Below are 20,240 nucleotides of genomic sequence, written 5' to 3'. Positions count from 1 at the left end.
ATATAGCTTTGATACCCCAAAAATGAGATCTCCCAGGCCATAATTCCTCTGTTCCTGTCCACCTGGTAGTTTTGGGTGCCTCCATCCTTCTTTATGTGTCCTAGCTCCACCTATTACATTCTTCAAGGATAGTGGGAACCCCTCACAACATGCACAGCAGGAGTTACTTTCAGCCACAGAAAGCCCATCAAAGCCAACATTTATGTTATAATAGAAGGAAATCCCGTGTGTAATAAAGAAGTCCTATGTTAACAACTCAAAAAAACATGAGTTCAACAATTACTATTAGTCACTATTACTGTATCTCTAATGATGCCAAGTAGGAAAGAGCTGGGTTGGGTCCAAACTCAATCCAAACACAGTTTGGCTTAACCCATGATAGGCTGTCACATGGTGGCATCCCTGCTGGCCAAATCAGATGGGGTTTGAGCATTCTCTGTCTCCCAGGAGCAGCTACACAATAGGGTGGGGATGCTTGTGACAGCATTGGTCTAATGTGACCACACATCCATATAAGGTAATTAACATTAGCTAAATATATCCATGAGGACATATTTGGGTTGATTTACTAAAACTAGAGAAAGCAAAATATGGTGCAACTCTGCATAGAAACAAATCAGCTTCCAGGTTCTATTGTCCAAGCTTAATTGAACAGGGTGAAGTTAGAAGCTGATTGGCTACCATGCACAGCTACACCAGATTTTGCACTCCCTAGTTTTAGTAAATTGACCCCATTGGGTCAATGACAAGCAAGATATTTGGGGGCACACCCTAAAAGATGCATTAAAGATGGTGCAGCCATAAGACCATACAACAGAACAAAATATTACAGCGCACACATTAGTGTCCACCTGTGTCATAGGTGGAGACCTCTAGTTCTCCCATATAGAGGAGTGTATGGCTCCCATGGTTCAGAGATGCAGGATCTCCCAGTCTATGGATAGTGTAGGACCCACTAACCATGGGGTACTTTATCGCAGTAAGTGGGCTTAAGCACCATATAGCATTATGGTGTGACCAAATCCCCATATTTTTTGATAATGTTTTTTGAAAATGTCTAGGTGTTTTAAATAGCCTTGCAGGAGGTAAATGTCTTTTTTGCATGTGTGCGCTGTAATATTTTGTTCTGTTGTATGGTCTTATGGCTGCACCATCTTTAATGCATCTTTTAGGGTGTGCCCCCAAAATATCTTGTTGATTCTGACCAAATCCTTTTGGGCAAGAGCACCCCACTCCCTCATCAGTGCATCTCATTAGTGTCCACCTGTGTCATAGTGGAAACCTCTAGTTCTCCCATATAGAGGAGTGTATGGCTCCCATGGTTCAGAGAAGCAGGATCTCCCAGTCTATGGATAGCGTAGGACCCACTAACCATGGGATACTTTGTCGCAGTAAGTGGGCTTAAGCACCATATAGCCATATGGTGTGACCAAATCCCCATATTTTTTGATGTTTTTTTGAAAATGTCTAGGTGTTTTAAATAGCCTTGCAGGAGGTAAATGTATTTTTTGCATGTGTGCACTGTAATATTTTGTTACATTGGGTCAATGACGACACAAGCATCCCCACCCCTTTGTTTACATGCAGCTGCAAAGTGGGAAATGCCCTGACCACAGCTGTTTGGGTCAGTGAAATCCCTAAAATTATCTTTCCTCTCAATGAAAATGCTTCTTCCTGCCCTTTCCATTAAGTGCTATGTGCTGGTAAAATACTAGCCCATGCCCTTGGTCCAAGCGTCCTCAAACAGATTTATATTTTTGGGACTAGGTCTGTCACTGAGTACTGATTGTTGACCATTGTGTGGTCACCCTTTGGTGTCTAAAAGGCCCCACAGTCATGTTTAGATACCTACACCAATGCTGTACCCAGAAAAGTGGAGATGATGAGAATGGAGGATGCAACTACAATGTATACTTGTCCACATAACTATTTCCGTGCATTTACTTGGTCTTTAAAATGTATCTAAACCACAAAAAGTAATATATTACAGCTTACCAGTCCTTAGATGTGCTGACTGCATTCGTTTTCTTTTACAGGCTTTCAATTCCTGTCCCAGGGGGACAACGCTCACTTACATACTCTCTATGGAGGAGCAGCATTGTTACCCTAAGGTGAACTGCTAATTTGAACTTCATTACTATTACCAGTGGCATTGCTATGGGGGTGTGGGGGTCACAATTGCAACCCCTGCCCCTGCTTTCAGAGGGCCCATGTGGCTGCCCTGTCACATTATTCCCTGTCACACTCACACCACCCATATGGCTCCTTTCAGTCTCCAGTCTTGGTTCTGGCTCAGCTGGTGATTGGTGGGATTAGCTGAGGAGAGTCTGGGTGTCTGTTGGGCCTCATGATGCCTCTGGATCCTTCCAGTGGTGGTAAGATAAGGGTGGCGAACAGAGAGAGACACCCGGTAGCATGAGTACAAATTTGGGCACATCCGGTAAATGTGCGGCAACACCATGTCCGTATCCCTGCCTGCCATAGTGCCCACCGCCAGAAAGGCCACAGCCACGATGAGTCCTCCTATAGAAGCACATCTGCTGACTGTCCTGTGCCAAGCCTGACTCCTCAGTGTCATTGCACACTGCACATACTCAGCAACTTCTGTGTGCCTGTCCCCCCCACCATCCTACCCCCAGACCCCCCACACCTGTCCCAGTGTCTTCCCTCCCACCAGCCTCTGCTCCAACCCCCTTCTTTCTTCTGTACTGTAGAAGGGGTATCTATACGTAATGGAGAGGGGGGGGTCTGTACTGAGGGAGGGGGGTCTATACTTAGTGGAGGGGGGTCTGTACTGAGAGAGGGGGGTCTGTACATTGAGGAGAGGGGGGTAAAAAAATTATTGAGTGGGGTGACACCATGTTTTACTGCACAAGGTGACACCAACCCCAGTGACGCCACTGTCTATTACATGGGTGCAGAGTAATTGTAGCTGCAAAATATAGCTTGGAAGGCTGATAACATTGCTCACAGGAAGTGACAAGAACACTGTATTTTTTTAAGTAGGGTCAACAAGTATTTTTTGTACTAGCTGAAGAAATTCATAGCCTGAACAAAAAAAGTAATGCAGCCGCAAGATGTAGGGACTGGTAAGCTGAAATACATGACATTTTTGTTCTTGGGTTTAGATATCCTTTAAGACCTTCTAGCACACCCATTATAACCCATTACCCATGTTACCCATTGTGGCCGTCTCTTGGGGTGATCCTTGACATGAAGCAGGAGACCCTTTTCTATGTATACATCTCCAGATAAGGACAGCAGAAAGGACAATGATCAGAAGAACCCCAAGAGAGCCCACAGCAAGGACTGTCACATAGACTTCTCGGCCTGTAGGAAAGAAAATAAAAAGACCATGAATGTTGTGAAAATTAAAGGAAATCAATGGATAAGGATGTTATACAGTATATATATGCTAAGAAGCACATAGGTTTTCTGTTTAGTATAAGTCTGGACTTGCTATCTTGCAAACTTGAAATTTAGCAGAAGAGATAACCCTAAGTTGGCCATACACTAGGAGATTTTCGACCGAACCTTCATACAGTAGTCCTCATGAGTACATTTGATGACTTGGCAAATGTCGCTCAAAAGTACTTTGAATGCTTTCATACTCACTTTTGGATTAAATGTACCAAATTAAAACCATATACATTGTAAGAATTTTCTCATCACTGCGGTCAAAATGAACATTGATTTGCCCCCCACTAACAATTAGAAGATTGAACTAATGTTATTAAAACTTAAGCTTTCTAAGACAGTTCTCCTGGCGTATGACCAGCTTAAAAATACAAAAGTTGAACCAGTGGCTTCACCCATCTCTCCAGATTCTGTACAGCCCCCTGTCACTCCTCAGTACATCTTCTCTACCCCTTCTCTGAGGTCAAGATGGACAACCAGAAACTCCACTATTGTAACAAAGAAGGAACAGGATTCAAAGATTCCAGAATCCCATGACAGAGAAACTGAGGTTTTTGAAGAACAAACATTAAAACGACCAAGGGGAAGACCTCCTAAACATAAGGGAAACAAAGCAGGAAAGTCAGTAGGTAAAGCAACCTTGTGATCCCCAATTTATCAGAAGTTACGAATTAGGCCCCTTTCACACGATCGGACCGTTCAGGTCCGCCTGTCAGTTTTGACGGCGGACCTGAACGGGCGCTCCATGTTAGTCTATGGAGCGTCGGATGTCAGCGGAGACATGTCCGCTGACATCCGACCCGGTCCGATCCGCTGAAGAGCAGACGGATGGCCCTACGTCCAGGTCCGTCGCTGGTGGATCGGATCGGGGGAGATCTGACGAAAACGGACACGCTGTCCGTTTTCGTCCGATCCCTCCATAGGCGGCAGCGGCACCTGACAAGCCCCTCCCCGCTCAGTGAGCAGAGAGGGACCTGTCATCCGCCGGCTCAGCGGAGATCAACGGACTGATCTCCCGCTGAGCCGGCGGACCGAGGCGGGCTCCGTAGAAACGGAGCCCGCCTTGTGTGAAAGGGGCCTTATCCAAAATAAAGAATGCCGCATCTAAACAAATGTAATGAAACTAAATAATAATAAATAATAATATTAATATGTTTTTATTATTATTATTGTTATTTATTACTATTAATTCATTACGTTCCTTTCATTTAGATACTGCATTCGTTATTATGGATAATTTGAGACTAAATAGTTAGTTATTATTTCAGATTTTCGAGTTTTCGGATTTTTGGATTTTCGTTCTTTTGGATTTCTGAATTTTCGAATTTCCGGAGTTTTGAATTTCCAAATTTTTGAATTTCCAAATTTCCGAAATTTCGATTTTCTGAAGTGTATAATTTTTTTCGGATTTTTGAATTTCTGAATTTCCGAATTTTTGAATTTCCAAATTTCCGAAATTCGCAATTTTCGGATTTTTGAATTTCCAAATTTCCGAATTTCCGAATTTTCGAATTTCCGAATATTTGGAAAAATTCTGAAATTTGAATATTTCCGAATGAACAAATTTGTCTGAATTCATTCAAATACGAATTTGGAACATGTCTATAAGGCATAGTCACAGCCCTGGCTCAGCATAAATTAACTTCCAGTCTCATACTCATCTACCAGTTGGCCATCAAGGCATCTCAAAGACATGAGAGATGGTGGTTACTAAATGCTACTCTTCCATATTTTTTTGGTCTTGTCATACAGGCTTGGGTTGGAGTTCTTCAGTGTCTTAGAACAGTTTTAGTGAAGGGCTGGAATTCTCATTTAAAGAATTAGTTCACCCAAAATCACAGCTCTGATCCACCAATGCCTTGGTGGGTCCATGGCTCTCCTTTATTGTCCATTATATTTAAAAAAAGATCCAGACCACTTATGAAGAGCCATTGCCAAGTAGGTGTACAAAACAACAAATAAAGGAGCGACCCCAGCCATGTGGAAGTCAATAGAGCCACAAGGAATGGATAAAATCAAAATTCACTTCACATTAAACAGAATTTTGATTTTATCTATTCCTGGGCTTTTGGCTCTATTGACTTCTACAGGGCTGGGAGTGCCCCTTTATTTGTTACATTGTTAGTCTGGTCGAAAAAAAAGGCACAAGTCCATCCAGTTCAACCAATAAATAATTAAATTTGTTGTTTTGTGCTCATGTCTCTGTAGCCGGGTCCTGGGTCCCCAGAAGCCTAATGATGACCTCCAGAGATAGGGACAGCTGACATCCTTCTATATAGAGTGTGTTACAAGGCATAGTGGGTGTAATGTAAGGTAGAATTATGGGCGCGAGACCCCTCTTGAATGCAAAGAGATTTATTGTCTATTAAACAGAACTGTGGGAGAGAGGGTTTAGGGCCAGGACACCCTTAAGTGGTTGCAAGGTTAATTGGCAGACTCTGAGACTTCTATAGGTAGACAGCCATGCAGGGAAAGGAATCCAGCTGGACACCACATTTGCATGTGTAGGCTTGCTGTCTCCTATGGCAACGGTCTTGAAACAGTTTCTAACACAAGTTATAACAAACTTCTTCTCTACAATCTCCTCTTGTAGATCTTCACTCAACTGAGCTCCTAGTCTTTCACTAGACTTGCTGATCCACTGCCACTGGATCCCCTGAGCTCTTACAACCTTCTCACTCAGTATCTTCCTCAAGCGTCACCCCCGCGTCCCTGCTGGGCCCTAGCTTGGCATTCACATATACTCCTCAAGCGTCAACCCACTGGCCTGCTCAGTCCCGGGCTTGGCACACAAAACTGCTCTGCAAGCGTCACCTCCACTGGTTGTGTCCCTGGCTTGACACCTTGCTGAAGTTTCCCAATTCTTCACCGTCCCCTGTTGGTGAGAATACTGCTCCGGTACTTGCTTCAGCTACTCACTTTGATCCCTGGTAACAAGGTGGATGGTCCCTTTGTGGCGACAGATTCCCCTCTACCTCCGACCACAACACGTTCTCCGGCCGGCAGAACCGTCACTTCTGGTTGGACATCAAGCCACAGTCCCAACCCTATGCTGCTCTCTTGCTTCTGGATAGGCCCTCAGACAGCCTAGCAGCCAGATGTCCCCAGGACAGGCCTCAGGCTCTGGCCTAGCAGGACAACACAAGTCCACCCAGACAGCTGTCCAGGTGGCACAGAACCCCGATCACTTGACTCCACCCAAATAAATAGACTCTCCCAGCAGGCCAAGGGACCCAAGAAAATCCCTGCCCATTGGCTGAGACACCCTATCTATTCCTAATCTGTCCTTGCTATGCCCTTGTCTTATATAATACCACCAGATACCTGGCCATCTAGTGACAGAAGAGAGAAGTGCAGCAACTGCAAAATTAGGGTGAAACCAATTGACCTCCTATCAATCGGCTAGGGCAACTACCACTTGGCAGGTACATTTAGGAGCAACCCTACCTAAACCCCCTACCTAAACAACCCTACCTAAACATCTGGGGGCTACATCTCTGTAACACTACTAGGGGTTGCAGATGACAGGGTTCCCCACTGCTGCACAGCCAGGCACATAACATCTTCAACTCTAATCCAGACACAGTGAAAAGCCCTTGTGCCTTGTTTTTGTGTTTTTATTAGGGGGGGGAATAACTTGGATGGTGATGGGAATTATGGGATGCCCAATTTGACAGTAACAAAACCAGGGACAACTTCCTCCCTATTTACAGCTCCAAGTGATTCTTCTCCTTTATCCTGTACAACTCCAATTAACAGTCTCTGTTAGATCAGCAACAGCCCCTTACAGGCTAGGAACTCTCAGTCCCTTTGGAAAGTAGTACAATGTGTTGTGAAATGCATCCTGAAATACCTGCACTCCCCTGTAGACACTAGTCCCAGCTCTACCACTGCAGGAGATGCTAGCCCACCTGGCTGCTTCTTCACCAGTCTACCTGACTGACTCTCTGGAGATCTCCCAGGTAGGGAAGGCAAGGTAGGGAAGATTTAATGACACCACTATCTTCCAAAGAGACCTGCTGCGTGTAAGTCCCTGCACGGTACTGTAGTACTCACACTGTCATCTCCTTACTCCAGTTGCCTATCAGGAAAGTCTCCTTCCAGCTCCTCTCGTGGTAGGATTCTTGCAGGCCAGCACCTGAGCCCCAGCCCTAGGTAGAGTCCCTCCCCAGCAGGGGTCCCTCGAGGGCCAACGACCGTCCCCTCAGCACTTCTTCTCCATCTTCCACCCGACTCTCCTGCCAGCATGAGTCACCCAATACTTAAGGGCTTGCCCAACCACCTTAAAAGGACCACCATCCAGAGATTGGTCAAGCTCCCCTAAGTATGCAGATTAGCCTCTAGCCACTAGCCTCTAGAAGTTTCTCCAAACTTCCAGACCCAGTCGGAGGCACCAGAGACTTGTCTGCATGAGTCAGCCAGCCCTGAACTCTAATAACCCTGACCCAGATTAGGACTCACAAGGTTTAGACTTGAGTCAGAATTTGTTTTACCTACTCTGACACTAGTAGCACACTAGAGGGTGCTACATCTCATTACTAATTGGGTGAATAGTTGGAGCTGCCCACATGGTGGTTATCTACATATCCCCTTGGAACCTCATTGCACTTGGTTCTTGCAATTTTTGCCAGGTAGGTGTGCAGATGTGACAAAACTAAAATATGATGGCTTTTTAAGGGGATTATGCTTTTTTAAAAGCACACTGATGTTAGAAGCAGTTTTTAAACACTTACTGTATATATGGATATAGAGCCCGTCACTCATCTTCCTCACAGTGTTGGACACTGTCCTCACTTCACAGGTAAATTTCCCAGAATCCTCCAGCCGAGCTGAGCTTTCTCTGTATGTATCAGATACATTGTGTTCCTGCACAATCCATGCATCTCTGTAGAAGGCAAAGTGCAACTCTGTGCTGCCTCTGAGTGGATCAAGTCTGGTGTCACATCTCACCGTCATCTCATCTCCTTCTATTACCCAATAAGCAGTTATTTTTATTTCCGGAGGGGAGAAGAGCTCTGGAAGAGAAATTCATGACATTGACCCATTCCTGGAGTCGGTTTTCTATCCACTTGATAACAGCCTAAGTTTTTTTATGCTGAGTGATTCACTTGCTGCACCTATATCATCACTGAATCTCTGATTAGTCCCTGAAAGGAATTTCTGTATAGTCATCACATCAATAGAGTTAGCGAGAACCTCAACTCAGTTATGTGAATGGCTAATAGAAGGAAACTGGAGTATCAGGAAAGAACCACATAAACAAGAAGGTATGCAACCTCAATAGAGAGGGCATTTCTACTGGGAATTCAGTTCAAAATATCAACACTGCAAAGCAAGAATGTCAGCCATTTACTCACAATGTTGAACAAGGGATTGTCTGAAGAAGCTAAGGTTCACCAAGATAGAATACTACTCCAAAGCATAAGGAATATCAGTCCCCCAACTATAAGGCTCAGTCTTCTTGACATGTAAGGCTGGGTTCACACTGGAGATTGCAGCAGCTCACAGCAGGAGTCTGGTGCGTTTCAATTCACCATTTTGGGTTCAATTTCAGCCCGAATTTTGGGCTGAATTTGGACCTGAAACAGACCAACAGATGTACAGGACTCCTGTGCAATTCACACCCGAGCCACTGCAGAAATGTGTGAACGTAAATGGGTGACCCCGCCCCCCCCTGACACCACGGGGAAAGACATAGGGAAGTCCCTGTGCATCATAGGGGGTCGGGGTCACCGGGTGGCCCGCCCTCAGTTATATAAGAACTGTCACAGAACAGAAGCGTCACACAGCGGGAGACCCCCATTGAGGCGGATTGTCCGGAGGATGAATCGGGGAAGAAGAAGATGGAGGAAGATGCTGGACGAGAAGACCAGAGGAAGAAGCAGAGGACCAGAGAAAGAAGCAGAGGAAGAAGCGGGGGAAGAACAAGATGGAGGAAGAAAACCAAAGGAAGACCAGAAGAAGATGGAAGAAGAAGCAGGGAAAGAAAAAGACATTAATAAAGGAATTGTCAAAAACCGGTTATTGTCTTTTTTAACATTTTTGACACTTTTTTGTGAAATGGTAGGGGTACATTTGTACCGCAATAATAATTCACACGGGGGGGTGAGATTTGGGGGTCCCTTTGTTAAAGGGGGCTTCCAGATTCCGATAAGCCCCCCACCCGCAGACCCCCACAACCACTGGGCAAGGGTTGTGGGGATGAGGCCCTTGTCCCCATCAACATGGGGACATCCTCCCCATGTTGAGGGCATTTGGCCTAGTATGGTTCAGGTTCTCTCTCATCCCCCCCTCTTTACCTGCGGCCTGCCAGGTTGCATGCTCGGATAAGGGTCTGGTATGGATTTTTAGGGGGACCCGCACACCATTTTTTTTTTAATTTTGGCGCGGGGTTCCCCTTAAAATCCATACCAGACCTGAAGGGTCTGGTATGGATTTTGAGGGGAAGCCCCACGCCTTTTTGTTTAAATTTTGGTGCAGGGTTCCCCTTAATATCCATACCAGACCTGAAGGACCTGGTATGGAATTTGGGGGGACCCCCATGCATTTTTTTTTTAATTTTGGTTCGGGGTTCCCCTTAATATTCATACCAGACCCAAAGGGCCTGGTAATGGACTGTGGGGGATTCACATGCCATTTTTTTCAATGACTTTTATGTGTATTGCAGAGACTCGACAATTCATTAATAGCCGCGAGTAGTTTTAAATGACTTTTTTTCCTTTAGAAATGTCATTTTGCTCTCGGACTGTTCTAAACACGGGAAACATGCGCTACTTTACAGGCATACTATAGACACCCCCAGGTATGAAATTTAAAGGAATATCTCATTTTTATTGTTTCACTTTAAGCATTATTAAAATCACTGCTCTTTTTTAAAACTTTTTTTGCATTGATCCATGTCCCCTGGGGCAGGGCCCAGGTCCCCAAACACTTTTTATGACAATAACTTGCATATAAGCCTTTAAAATGTGCACTTTTGATTATTCATGTTCGTGTCCCATAGACTTTAATGGTGTTTGCGTGTTCGAATACATTTTTTGCTTGTTCGCATATTCTGCTGCAAACCGAACTGGGGGTGTTCGGCTCATCCCTAATGAGGAGGCACTAATTGGCAGCACTGATGGGCACTGATTGGCAGCACTGATGGGCCCTGTTGGGGCTGCACTGATCATCAGGACACTGATGATCAGTGCCCTGATGATCAGTGCAGATGGCCCCTTTTACACTGGTCAGTTACTGGCTCTCTTCTCAGCGTGAGGAAAGGAGTGACAATAACCAGCAAGTGTGTTTACATTGTGATCAACTGTATTTGGACACAGCTGATCTTATGGTAAAGAGACTCTGTGATTGGCTCTTGTGATGGACCCCAGTACTCAAGAGGAGTATGTCTGCCGTAAAAGTTACCCTTGCTCAATACCAGCATGATCCAAGACTCCTTAGCTCACCCATTCACTAGTTGAGACATCAGAGTTGGGTGGCGCAAAATATAAGACTATTTATTCAAAAACTGGTACAAAGAGATATAAACTCAGGGGACAATCCCCCCTCCCCTCTCCACCCTGCCCTGGTCAACATGCTAGAAACACATAGTGCAAACAGTAAAGAGGAGCCGGGCGTGGTAACAATAGTGGCCGATAATAGTTCCATAAGCCTGGCTGGGAGATATGTGACTGGTAACTTAGAACCTTGGGACAGCAGTTACACTTTAAATCTGGGTAACAAAATGCAGTATGGACGGTAAAAACAGTGTTATTTCCAATGTCAGTGTCACAGGGAATGACCGGGGCACATCAGGCAAATATACCCAGAAATAATCCTGTACAAGCACATAACATTAGATAACTTGGCTGGTTCAGGGAACAGGTAATCCAGGGAAACAAGGAGAGAGACTAAATGGGACTGGAATTCTCACAGCTCCTTACCCCGATCTGTGAACAGCAGCGATCACAGAGCGCACCAGCAAGTCGGCAAGTGGTCAATCACCCCCCCATTTCCTTACAGTACGAGTGAATATTAAGTCTCTTCTTGTATTGGGGACTTTTTTTAGTTTTATTTCTGCAACATACATTAGTCTAAATCAGAATAATTACCACTCCAGGAGGTATCACTTGTATTCACACCGTCCTAGTGTGTAGGAGATGAAGGGTGCCGGCTCGGCAAAGGCAAATAGCAAAAATGAGAAGAGGACGGTCACACTCCAATATAATGTTACCGCTTGTATATTTGGGTCGGGGACACACTGGACGCCTTTGCTGCTCTTGCTGGGTGTCCAGTGTGTGTCCTGTCCCTTTAAGGGGGCTAGGGAGGCCTTCAGGCTCACCTGTCTCACACCTATCCATTCAATGCATGTGCTTCCACTGTGGAGACACTTATAAATTTAGTGTTAGGACTGCAAGTAATACAGGGTGCCTTGACGAGGCCTTGCAGCTTTCACATGCGTTTGCAAATGTGTGCTAACTAAACCCCTGCTTTTAACATACGGTTAGACAGGTAAATTTGGTTGGTCAGCAGACTGGTTGGTGAGTTGAGCTATGGAATTGTCCTTTTCTTGTATGTATATGCCCTCCATGTGCTCCTTACTGTGAAGGCCAGTTATGGGTGTGGGCGGTGACCAGTGTCTTGTTACCGCTTGTATATTTGGGTCGGGGACACACTGGACGCCTTTGCTGCTCTTGCTGGGTGTCCAGTGTGTGTCCTGTCCCTTTAAGGGGGCTAGGGAGGCCTCCAGGCTCACCTGTCTCACACCTATCCATTCAATGCATGTGCTTCCACTGTGGAGACACTTATAAATTTAGTGTTAGGACTGCAAGTAATACAGGGTGCCTTGACGAGGCCTTGCAGCTTTCACATGCGTTTGCAAATGTGTGCTAACTAAACCCCTGCTTTTAACATACGGTTAGACAGGTAAATTTGGTTGGTCAGCAGACTGGTTGGTGAGTTGAGCTATGGAATTGTCCTTTTCTTGTATGTATATGCCCTCCATGTGCTCCTTACTGTGAAGGCCAGTTATGGGTGTGGGCGGTGACCAGTGTCTTGTTACCGCTTGTATATTTGGGTCGGGGACACACTGGACGCCTTTGCTGCTCTTGCTGGGTGTCCAGTGTGTGTCCTGTCCCTTTAAGGGGGCTAGGGAGGCCTCCAGGCTCACCTGTCTCACACCTATCCATTCAATGCATGTGCTTCCACTGTGGAGACACTTATAAATTTAGTGTTAGGACTGCAAGTAATACAGGGTGCCTTGACGAGGCCTTGCAGCTTTCACATGCGTTTGCAAATGTGTGCTAACTAAACCCCTGCTTTTAACATACGGTTAGACAGGTAAATTTGGTTGGTCAGCAGACTGGTTGGTGAGTTGAGCTATGGAATTGTCCTTTTCTTGTATGTATATGCCCTCCATGTGCTCCTTACTGTGAAGGCCAGTTATGGGTGTGGGCGGTGACCAGTGTCTTGTTACCGCTTGTATATTTGGGTCGGGGACACACTGGACGCCTTTGCTGCTCTTGCTGGGTGTCCAGTGTGTGTCCTGTCCCTTTAAGGGGGCTAGGGAGGCCTCCAGGCTCACCTGTCTCACACCCATCCATTCAATGCATGTGCTTCCACTGTGGAGACACTTATAAATTTAGTGTTAGGACTGCAAGTAATACAGGGTGCCTTGACGAGGCCTTGCAGCTTTCACATGCGTTTGCAAATGTGTGCTAACTAAACCCCTGCTTTTAACATACGGTTAGACAGGTAAATTTGGTTGGTCAGCAGACTGGTTGGTGAGTTGAGCTATGGAATTGTCCTTTTCTTGTATGGACACTCCAATATAATGCCTTTATTGACAAAGCTTAGTCCATACACCAGAGACACAGGTCCCGATGAATCCGACGCGTTTCGCACCATTAATGGCGCTTAACTGCTTGCCGACCAGCCGCCGTCATTATAGTGCGGCAGGTCGGCACAATCCCGCGAGTCGTCGTAGCTATACGTCGGCTCGTGGGATCGGGATAGCAGGTGTGCATGCGCTGTACTGCAGGGGTCCTGATGCTCGTGGCTGACGGCCACGATGACCGCCGACCACAAGCGATTGCGAGCACAAGAGGCAGAACGGTGATGTGTGTGTAAACACATAAATCCCTGTTCTGTTCTGGTTCCTAATAGCTAGGAACCACGATCCGTCATTTCCTCTAGGTTAGTCCCCTCCCCCCTTCAGTTAGAAACACACACAGGGAGCACAGTTAACCCCTTGATCGCCCCCTAGTGTTAACCCCTTCCCTGCCAGTGACATTTTTACAGTAATCAGTGCATTTTTATAGCCAATGGTCCAAAAAATGTGGCAAAGTGTCCGATGTGTCCGCCATAATGTTGCAGTCCCGATAAAAAGTGCAGATCGCCACCATTTCTAGTTAAAAAAAAAAAAATAATAATAATAAAAATGCTATAAAACTATCCCCTATTTTGTAGACGCTATAACTTTTGCGCAAACCAATCAATATACGCTTATTGCGATTTTTTTTTTTTTTTACCAAAAATATGTAGAAGAACACGTTTCGGCCTAAACTGAGAAAAAATTAGCTTTTAAAAAAAAAAAAATGGGGATATTTATTATAGCAAAAACTACAAAATATTGTGGTTTTTTTTCAAAATTGTTGCTCTTTTTTTGTTTACAGCGCAAAAAAAAAAAAAAAAAAACGCAGAGGCTATCAAATACCACCAAAAGAAAGCTCTATTTGTGGGGAAAAAAAGGAAGTCAATTTTGCTTGGGTGCAACGTCGCACGACCGCGCAATTGTCAGTTAAAGCGACGCAGTGCCGAATCGCAAAAAGTTGCCCGGTCATTCAGCAGCCAAATCTTCCAGGGCTGAAGTGGTTAATCATAGCTACGATTAAATGCCATTAACGGTGCAAAATGCATCAGTTATCATCTGGACCTGTGTCTCCGATTGGTGTATGGACTAAGCTTTGTCAATAAAGGCATTATATTGGAGTGTGGCCATCCTCTTCAGTAGTCTCTTTAGAGCTTATGGACTTTAATTTACCTGTCACAGAGATAAAGGATACATCTGAGCGCTCCATCATATGTGTACGATTATAATGTATTTGTTTAGTACATTTGTACAGTCCAGACTGACTCATCGTTATATTAGGAATATGGAATGTGGAGTCAGATTCTGATGATTTTATCTCCTGATCATCCTTGTAGAATGTTGTGTTTATTGCAATAAAATCTCTTATATGATGACATCTCAGAGTCAGGGGGTCTCCTTCATATATGGCAGATGGAGGTCTCTGCAGGATGACATGAGCTGAAATGTAATAAAATGATACTTTAGGTTGTTCTATTCACACCCAACAATCTGTAATGATGGAGATGAGATGGATGACTCACTTAGTGTAACATTTAGGAAGACGGGATCACTGATATCACCACCGATGGTCTGGCACTGGTAATCTCCTCTGTCCTCCACTACTGAAGATCTAATGATATGAAGTTTCTGTTGATCTCCAGGTATTGGTCTCTTATCTTTGTACCAGTGATAGGTCCGGGGCTCCTCTGGTACAGTAGACGACACATCACATGTTAGAGTCACATCGTCATAGTATATTATATTCCCCCAGTTGGGTGTGAAGGTCACCACAGGTTTGATGGCCCCTCCTATAGAAGAAAAGAGATCACACAGAACACATAGAGAGCACAGTGTGCAGCAAAACACAGAGAGGTGAACACATCTTGTATGAGAAAAAAAAACATTCTCTACAGAAATGGGAATGTTTGTAGTCCCGGGCACAGGAAGATTCCAAAATGTTATTAAATCTCTGCTTGCTGCAATGAAAACTACTCCCCTTAATCCTTTTGCTGCCAGAGCCATTTTGGTATTTTTCGCACACATTTTAAAAAAATCATTTTAGGCCTGAAGATTTTCTGTTTGCTGTCTGCCTTACGTATGAGTACAGTGGCAAAGTGGCTCTTTCCTATCATTCTCACGTAGCTAGTATGTGATCCTGCACTTCTGGGTAGGAGGTGCGCAATGTCAGTGCCGTGGCAGTACTGTGATTAGACACAGCACATGTGGGATCAGCAGGTGCCGGCCAATGGATGTCCGCCGGCACCCACTGATCGGCGAGGAGACACACAGAACAGAGTTCTGCCTATGTAAACAAGGCAGAGCTCTGTTCTGTCAGCGGGGAGGTGCTGGATTTTGTTTCCCTGCAAAGCACATTCCTTGGTAAAAAAAAATAACACATAGTAAACACAAAAAACACTGGTTAGGCACACATTTAACCCTTTGATCGCCCTAGATGTTTAATCCCTTCCCAGCCAGTGTTATTAGTACAGTGACAGTGCATATTTTTAGCACTTATCACTGTATTAGTGTCACTGGTTCCCACAACGTGTCAAAAGTATCAGTTAAGCCTCGTACACATGATCGGATTGTTGGCCAACAAAACTGTGGACTTTTGTTCGAAGGGCGTTGGCCCAAACTTGTCTTGCATATAAACGGCAAGGAATTGTTGGCCAACAAACACGAACGTAGTGACGTACTATGTTGTTTTTCAGCTCTTTAGTGCCACCCTTTGGGCTCCTTCTGCTAATTTCGTTTTAGTAGAAGTTTGGTGAGTGTTAATTCGCGCTTTTCATTTTGCGCTTTTCAGTTTGTTTCTGAACGGCCGTTCGTCAACCAGACATGTTGCGGAATCCGAGGAGATAATGTGTTATTTATTATTGGCCTTGGAGTTATTGCTTTGACCCAAATCCAGTCCAGGAACAGGAAGAAGAGGAGCAGGAGTGCTTGGACCAAAAATTGGTTGCTTTATTAATCGTGACCAATTATGTCATATGCCTTTGCTGCGGGAGCTCCAGGAGAATAATCCGGATGATTTTCGGAATTATCTCCGGATGACGGACCCCTGCTTTCAATACTTGGCTATGTGTTTTACTTCAAATGACAGTTTGGGAGTAGGCAGTTACATTTAAAAAAATACAATGTAAAATTAACAAGGGACACCAACATATTTGTATCTTAGATCATAAAACTACAGGATAATTTTTTTTTTTTCAAAATTGTCTGCCTTTTTTTGTTTATAGCGCAAAAAATAAAAAACGCAACGGTGATCAAATACCACCAAAAGAAAGCTCTATTTGTGGGAAAAAAAATTATACAAATACAATTGATGTACAGCATCGCATGATCATGCAATTGTCGGTTAAAATAACAAAGCGAAAAGCGACCTGGTCATGAAAGGGGGTGAATATTCCAGAAAGCAAGTGATTAATTATAACACCCAATTACTATATTATTTCTGAAAGCAGAGGCTCCCTTGATAAAAAAAAAATTGTTACATTGTTAATCAGGATAGCGGGACTCGATGTCCGGCTGGCGGCCTGCGATCATGGTGAGGAGAGGCAGAACGAGGAAATGTAAACAAGGCGGATCCCCGTTCTGCCTAGTGACTTGACAGTGATCTTCTGTTCCCAGTGATCAGGAACAGTGAACTCTGTCATTTTTCAGTAAGCCCATCCCCCCTACAGTTAGAACACGCTGAGGGAACACACTTAACCCCTTGATCGTCCCCTAGTGTTAACCCCTTCCCTGCCAGTGTCATTTTTACAATTATCAGTGCATTTTTATAGCACCGATCAATGTAATAATGCCACTGGTCCCCAAAAAAGTGTATTTTGGGGTTAGACTTGTCCGCCGCAAAATTCACAGATCGCCGCCATTACCAGTAAAAACAATAAAAAAAAAAAAAAAGTCCCTAAATTGATCCTGTAGTTTGTAGACACCATAACTGTTGCGCAAATTAACCAGTTGCCGACCGCCGCACGACGATGTACGTCCTCAGAGCGGCACGGGCAGGCAAAAGGGCTTACAGGTACGTCCTTGCCTGCCCGCGGGTGGGGGGTCCGATCGGACCCCCCCAGGTGCCTGCGGCGGTCGGCAAATCCTCCCCGGCGATCGGTGGTGAGGGGGAGGCCATCCATTCGTGGCCCCCCCTCGCGATCGCTCCCAGCCAATGGGATCATTTCCCTGCCTCTGTATTGTACACACAGGCAGAGGAAATGATGTCATCTCTCCTCGGCTCGGCATTTTCCGTTCCGGTGCCGAGGAGAGAAGACTGTAATGTGAGTGCACAACACACACACACACAGTAGAACATGCCAGGCACACATAACACCCCGATCCCCCCCCAATCACCCCCCCCTGTCACAAACTGACACCAAGCAGGTTTTTTTTTTTTTCTGATTACTGTATTGGTGTCAGTTTGTGACAGTAATGCCCCGTACACACGGTCGGACTTTGTTCGGACATTCCGACAACAAAATCCTAGGATTTTTTCCGACGGATGTTGGCTCAAACTTGTTTTGCCTACACACGGTCGCACAAAGTTGTCGGAATTTACGATCGACAACAACGCGGTGACGTACACCACGTACGACGAGACTAGAAAAGGCCGGTTCAGAACCAAGCGCGGCACCCTTTGGGCTCCTTTTGCTAATCTCGTGTTAGTAAAAGTTTGGTGAGAGACGATTCGCGCTTTTTCAGACTCGTGGCTTTCAGATCGTTTTCTGACGTTCAGTTTGTGCTTGTGGGTTTGTATCTGCTCTTCAGTGCGTGCAGTCAGTTCGTATCGGAGTTTTCTGTGTGATCTTGCCCGCTCTTTGCTGTTTTTCAGGTCGCTCTTCACAGGCCTTGCTGTTCTTCAGTGCGTTCTGTTACTTCGTTCTGAGCAGCCGACCGTTTTCTAGCCATGTTTCATATGTGTACTCCTCGTAGAGTTCGTGCTGTGCGGGGGCTTGGTGTTGGGGTCCTGACCTTGACACAAGTCCAGTCCATGAACAGGGTGGGGAGGAGTTCATGGACCAAGAATTGGTTGCTTCAGCGTGACCAGTTCTGTCATATGCCTTTGCTCCGTGAGATCCGTGAGAATAATCCTGATGATTTCAGGAACTTTCTCAGGATGACGGACCCCGTATTTCACCGTCTGTTGGCTTTGCTGACCCCCTATATTAGCAGGCAGGATACCTGCATGAGGCAAGCCATCACTCCGGAGCAGAGGTTGGTCGCTACCTTGCGGTATTTGGCCACAGGGAGAAGCCTGCAGGACTTAAAGTTCTCGACAGGCATCTCCCCCCAGGCTCTGGGGATCATTATCCCAGAGACCTGTTCTGCCATCATCCGGGTCCTGCAGAAGGAGTATATGAAGGTAAGATTTTTATCCTTTTATATCACATTTTATTGTATTGAATGTTTGATAATATATTGTATTTCTTCCCTCATTCCCTAATTACCATGATTGTAATATGCTGTGAATGTCCCCTTTGTTCTCATGCATGCTGGATTTTTAGGTAATTATTATTTTATGTCCTTCATACATATTTCCCCCTCAATAATCTCCCCAGCATGGTGTCTCCTGGCCTATATTCACCTCATGTAGTCACTTAACAATGTATTTTATCAGCTCCATAGTAGTGCTTTACCCCAAACACCCCCTAAAATGTTTGTAAATGTTATTTTTGATTTAAATTCAGGCAGAGTGCCAGAGGCTTTTTTTTGTGGTGTCCCCAAATTTTTTTTAACCCTCCCCCCCAACTGCTAAGTCAGCTGATCCCAATTCTCTATCTATCCTCAATCATCTATCTGCTGACTTTGCCACCTCTTTACTGGTCAGATTTAGGGATGAATTCCCCAAAGCATGTAGTGCAAGGGCCTGCCTGTATACTTTCCAATGGTACTGTTTAAAGTTTTTGTATCCTATTATTATCTTGATAGGTAATAGCAGAATGTTCAAATGTCCTCAAATGTGTACAGTGTGTATTTATATCTTTGTATTATGACACTTCTTACCTGTCCAGTGGTCTGCCAATAGTGTAACTAAGGAGGGGCTGTTCCAAGTAATACCCTGTATTTAGGCATTCATCTCTCAATGAAGTGAAGAGGGTTACCTGTCCAAGAGTTCCCCCCCCCCTATAATGTTAGAAATGGCCCATGAGAGGGGGGAGGGGGAATATGATAGGTGTACCTTATACTTTGGCCTTGTTAAATTCCCCTTAGTAAATGTTATCTGGAGGTTGCCCCATAATGTTTGTGTCTAATCTGCTTGCCATGTTTCTGTGAAAAAATAGTAAGGTTTATTTTTTTTTCCTCAACAGTTTCCTTCAACGCCACAGGAATGGCAGACTGTGGCCTCCCACTTTGCCCAGCGGTGGGACTTTCCTAACTGCGGAGGGGCAATTGATGGGAAACACGTCCACATCGTCCCACCACCCAACTCGGGGTCGTACTATTATAATTACAAGGGGTTTAATAGTATAGTGATGTTGGCGGTGGTGTCGGCTAATTACGAGTTCTTGTATGTGGATGTGGGGAAGAATGGCCGGATGTCCGATGGTGGAGTGATCGCCCAGACGGAGTTCTACAGGCGTCTCCAGAATGGCAGCTTGGACTTGCCACCTCCAGAGGACAATGTTGAAGGTCTCCCATTTGTGTTTGTTGCTGATGAAGCATTTGCGCTGGGGGACCACCTGATGCGGCCATTCCCGATGAGGACCCTCACCCCGGAACAGAGGGTTTTTAATTACCGGCTGGCCAGAGCCCGAAGAGTGGTGGAGAACACATTTGGAATCCTGGCCAGCCGGTTCCGATTATTTCTGACACCCATCCATATGGCGGAGTATAAACTGAACCATATAATACTTGCCTGCTGTGTTCTCCATAATTTTTTAAGAAAACATTCAGCCAACTATGCTGGCTCAGTTGGGCCTGAGGCCGGAATCCCTAATCCATCAACACTGACGGCGCTTGAAAGTGGCCGTCCTGGCTTGCCCTCCCTGAATGCCCG

At 45.2% G+C, this 20,240-nt stretch overlaps 1 protein-coding gene across 1 annotated transcript in view; it reads right to left on the bottom strand.

The window, feature by feature from the left end:
* The window catches only part of LOC141116909 (low affinity immunoglobulin gamma Fc region receptor III-A-like), a 39,231-nt gene that overhangs the window by 6,034 nt on the left and 12,957 nt on the right, over positions 1-20,240 (bottom strand). The window contains exons 3-6 of the mRNA XM_073609404.1: positions 14,788-15,054; positions 14,438-14,704; positions 8,151-8,432; positions 3,181-3,330 (exon numbers count right to left, since the gene is read on the bottom strand). Of these exons, the coding sequence (XP_073465505.1) occupies positions 3,181-3,330; positions 8,151-8,432; positions 14,438-14,704; positions 14,788-15,054 (966 nt within the window). The remainder of the gene's footprint in view (positions 1-3,180; positions 3,331-8,150; positions 8,433-14,437; positions 14,705-14,787; positions 15,055-20,240) is intronic.

Source organism: Aquarana catesbeiana, linkage group LG13 (assembly GCF_042186555.1).
Source record: "Aquarana catesbeiana isolate 2022-GZ linkage group LG13, ASM4218655v1, whole genome shotgun sequence".
NCBI classification, from domain to species: domain Eukaryota; kingdom Metazoa; phylum Chordata; class Amphibia; order Anura; family Ranidae; genus Aquarana; species Aquarana catesbeiana.
The sequence above is the reverse complement of the archived record's forward strand: the minus strand, read 5'-3'. Positions and strand labels throughout refer to the sequence as shown.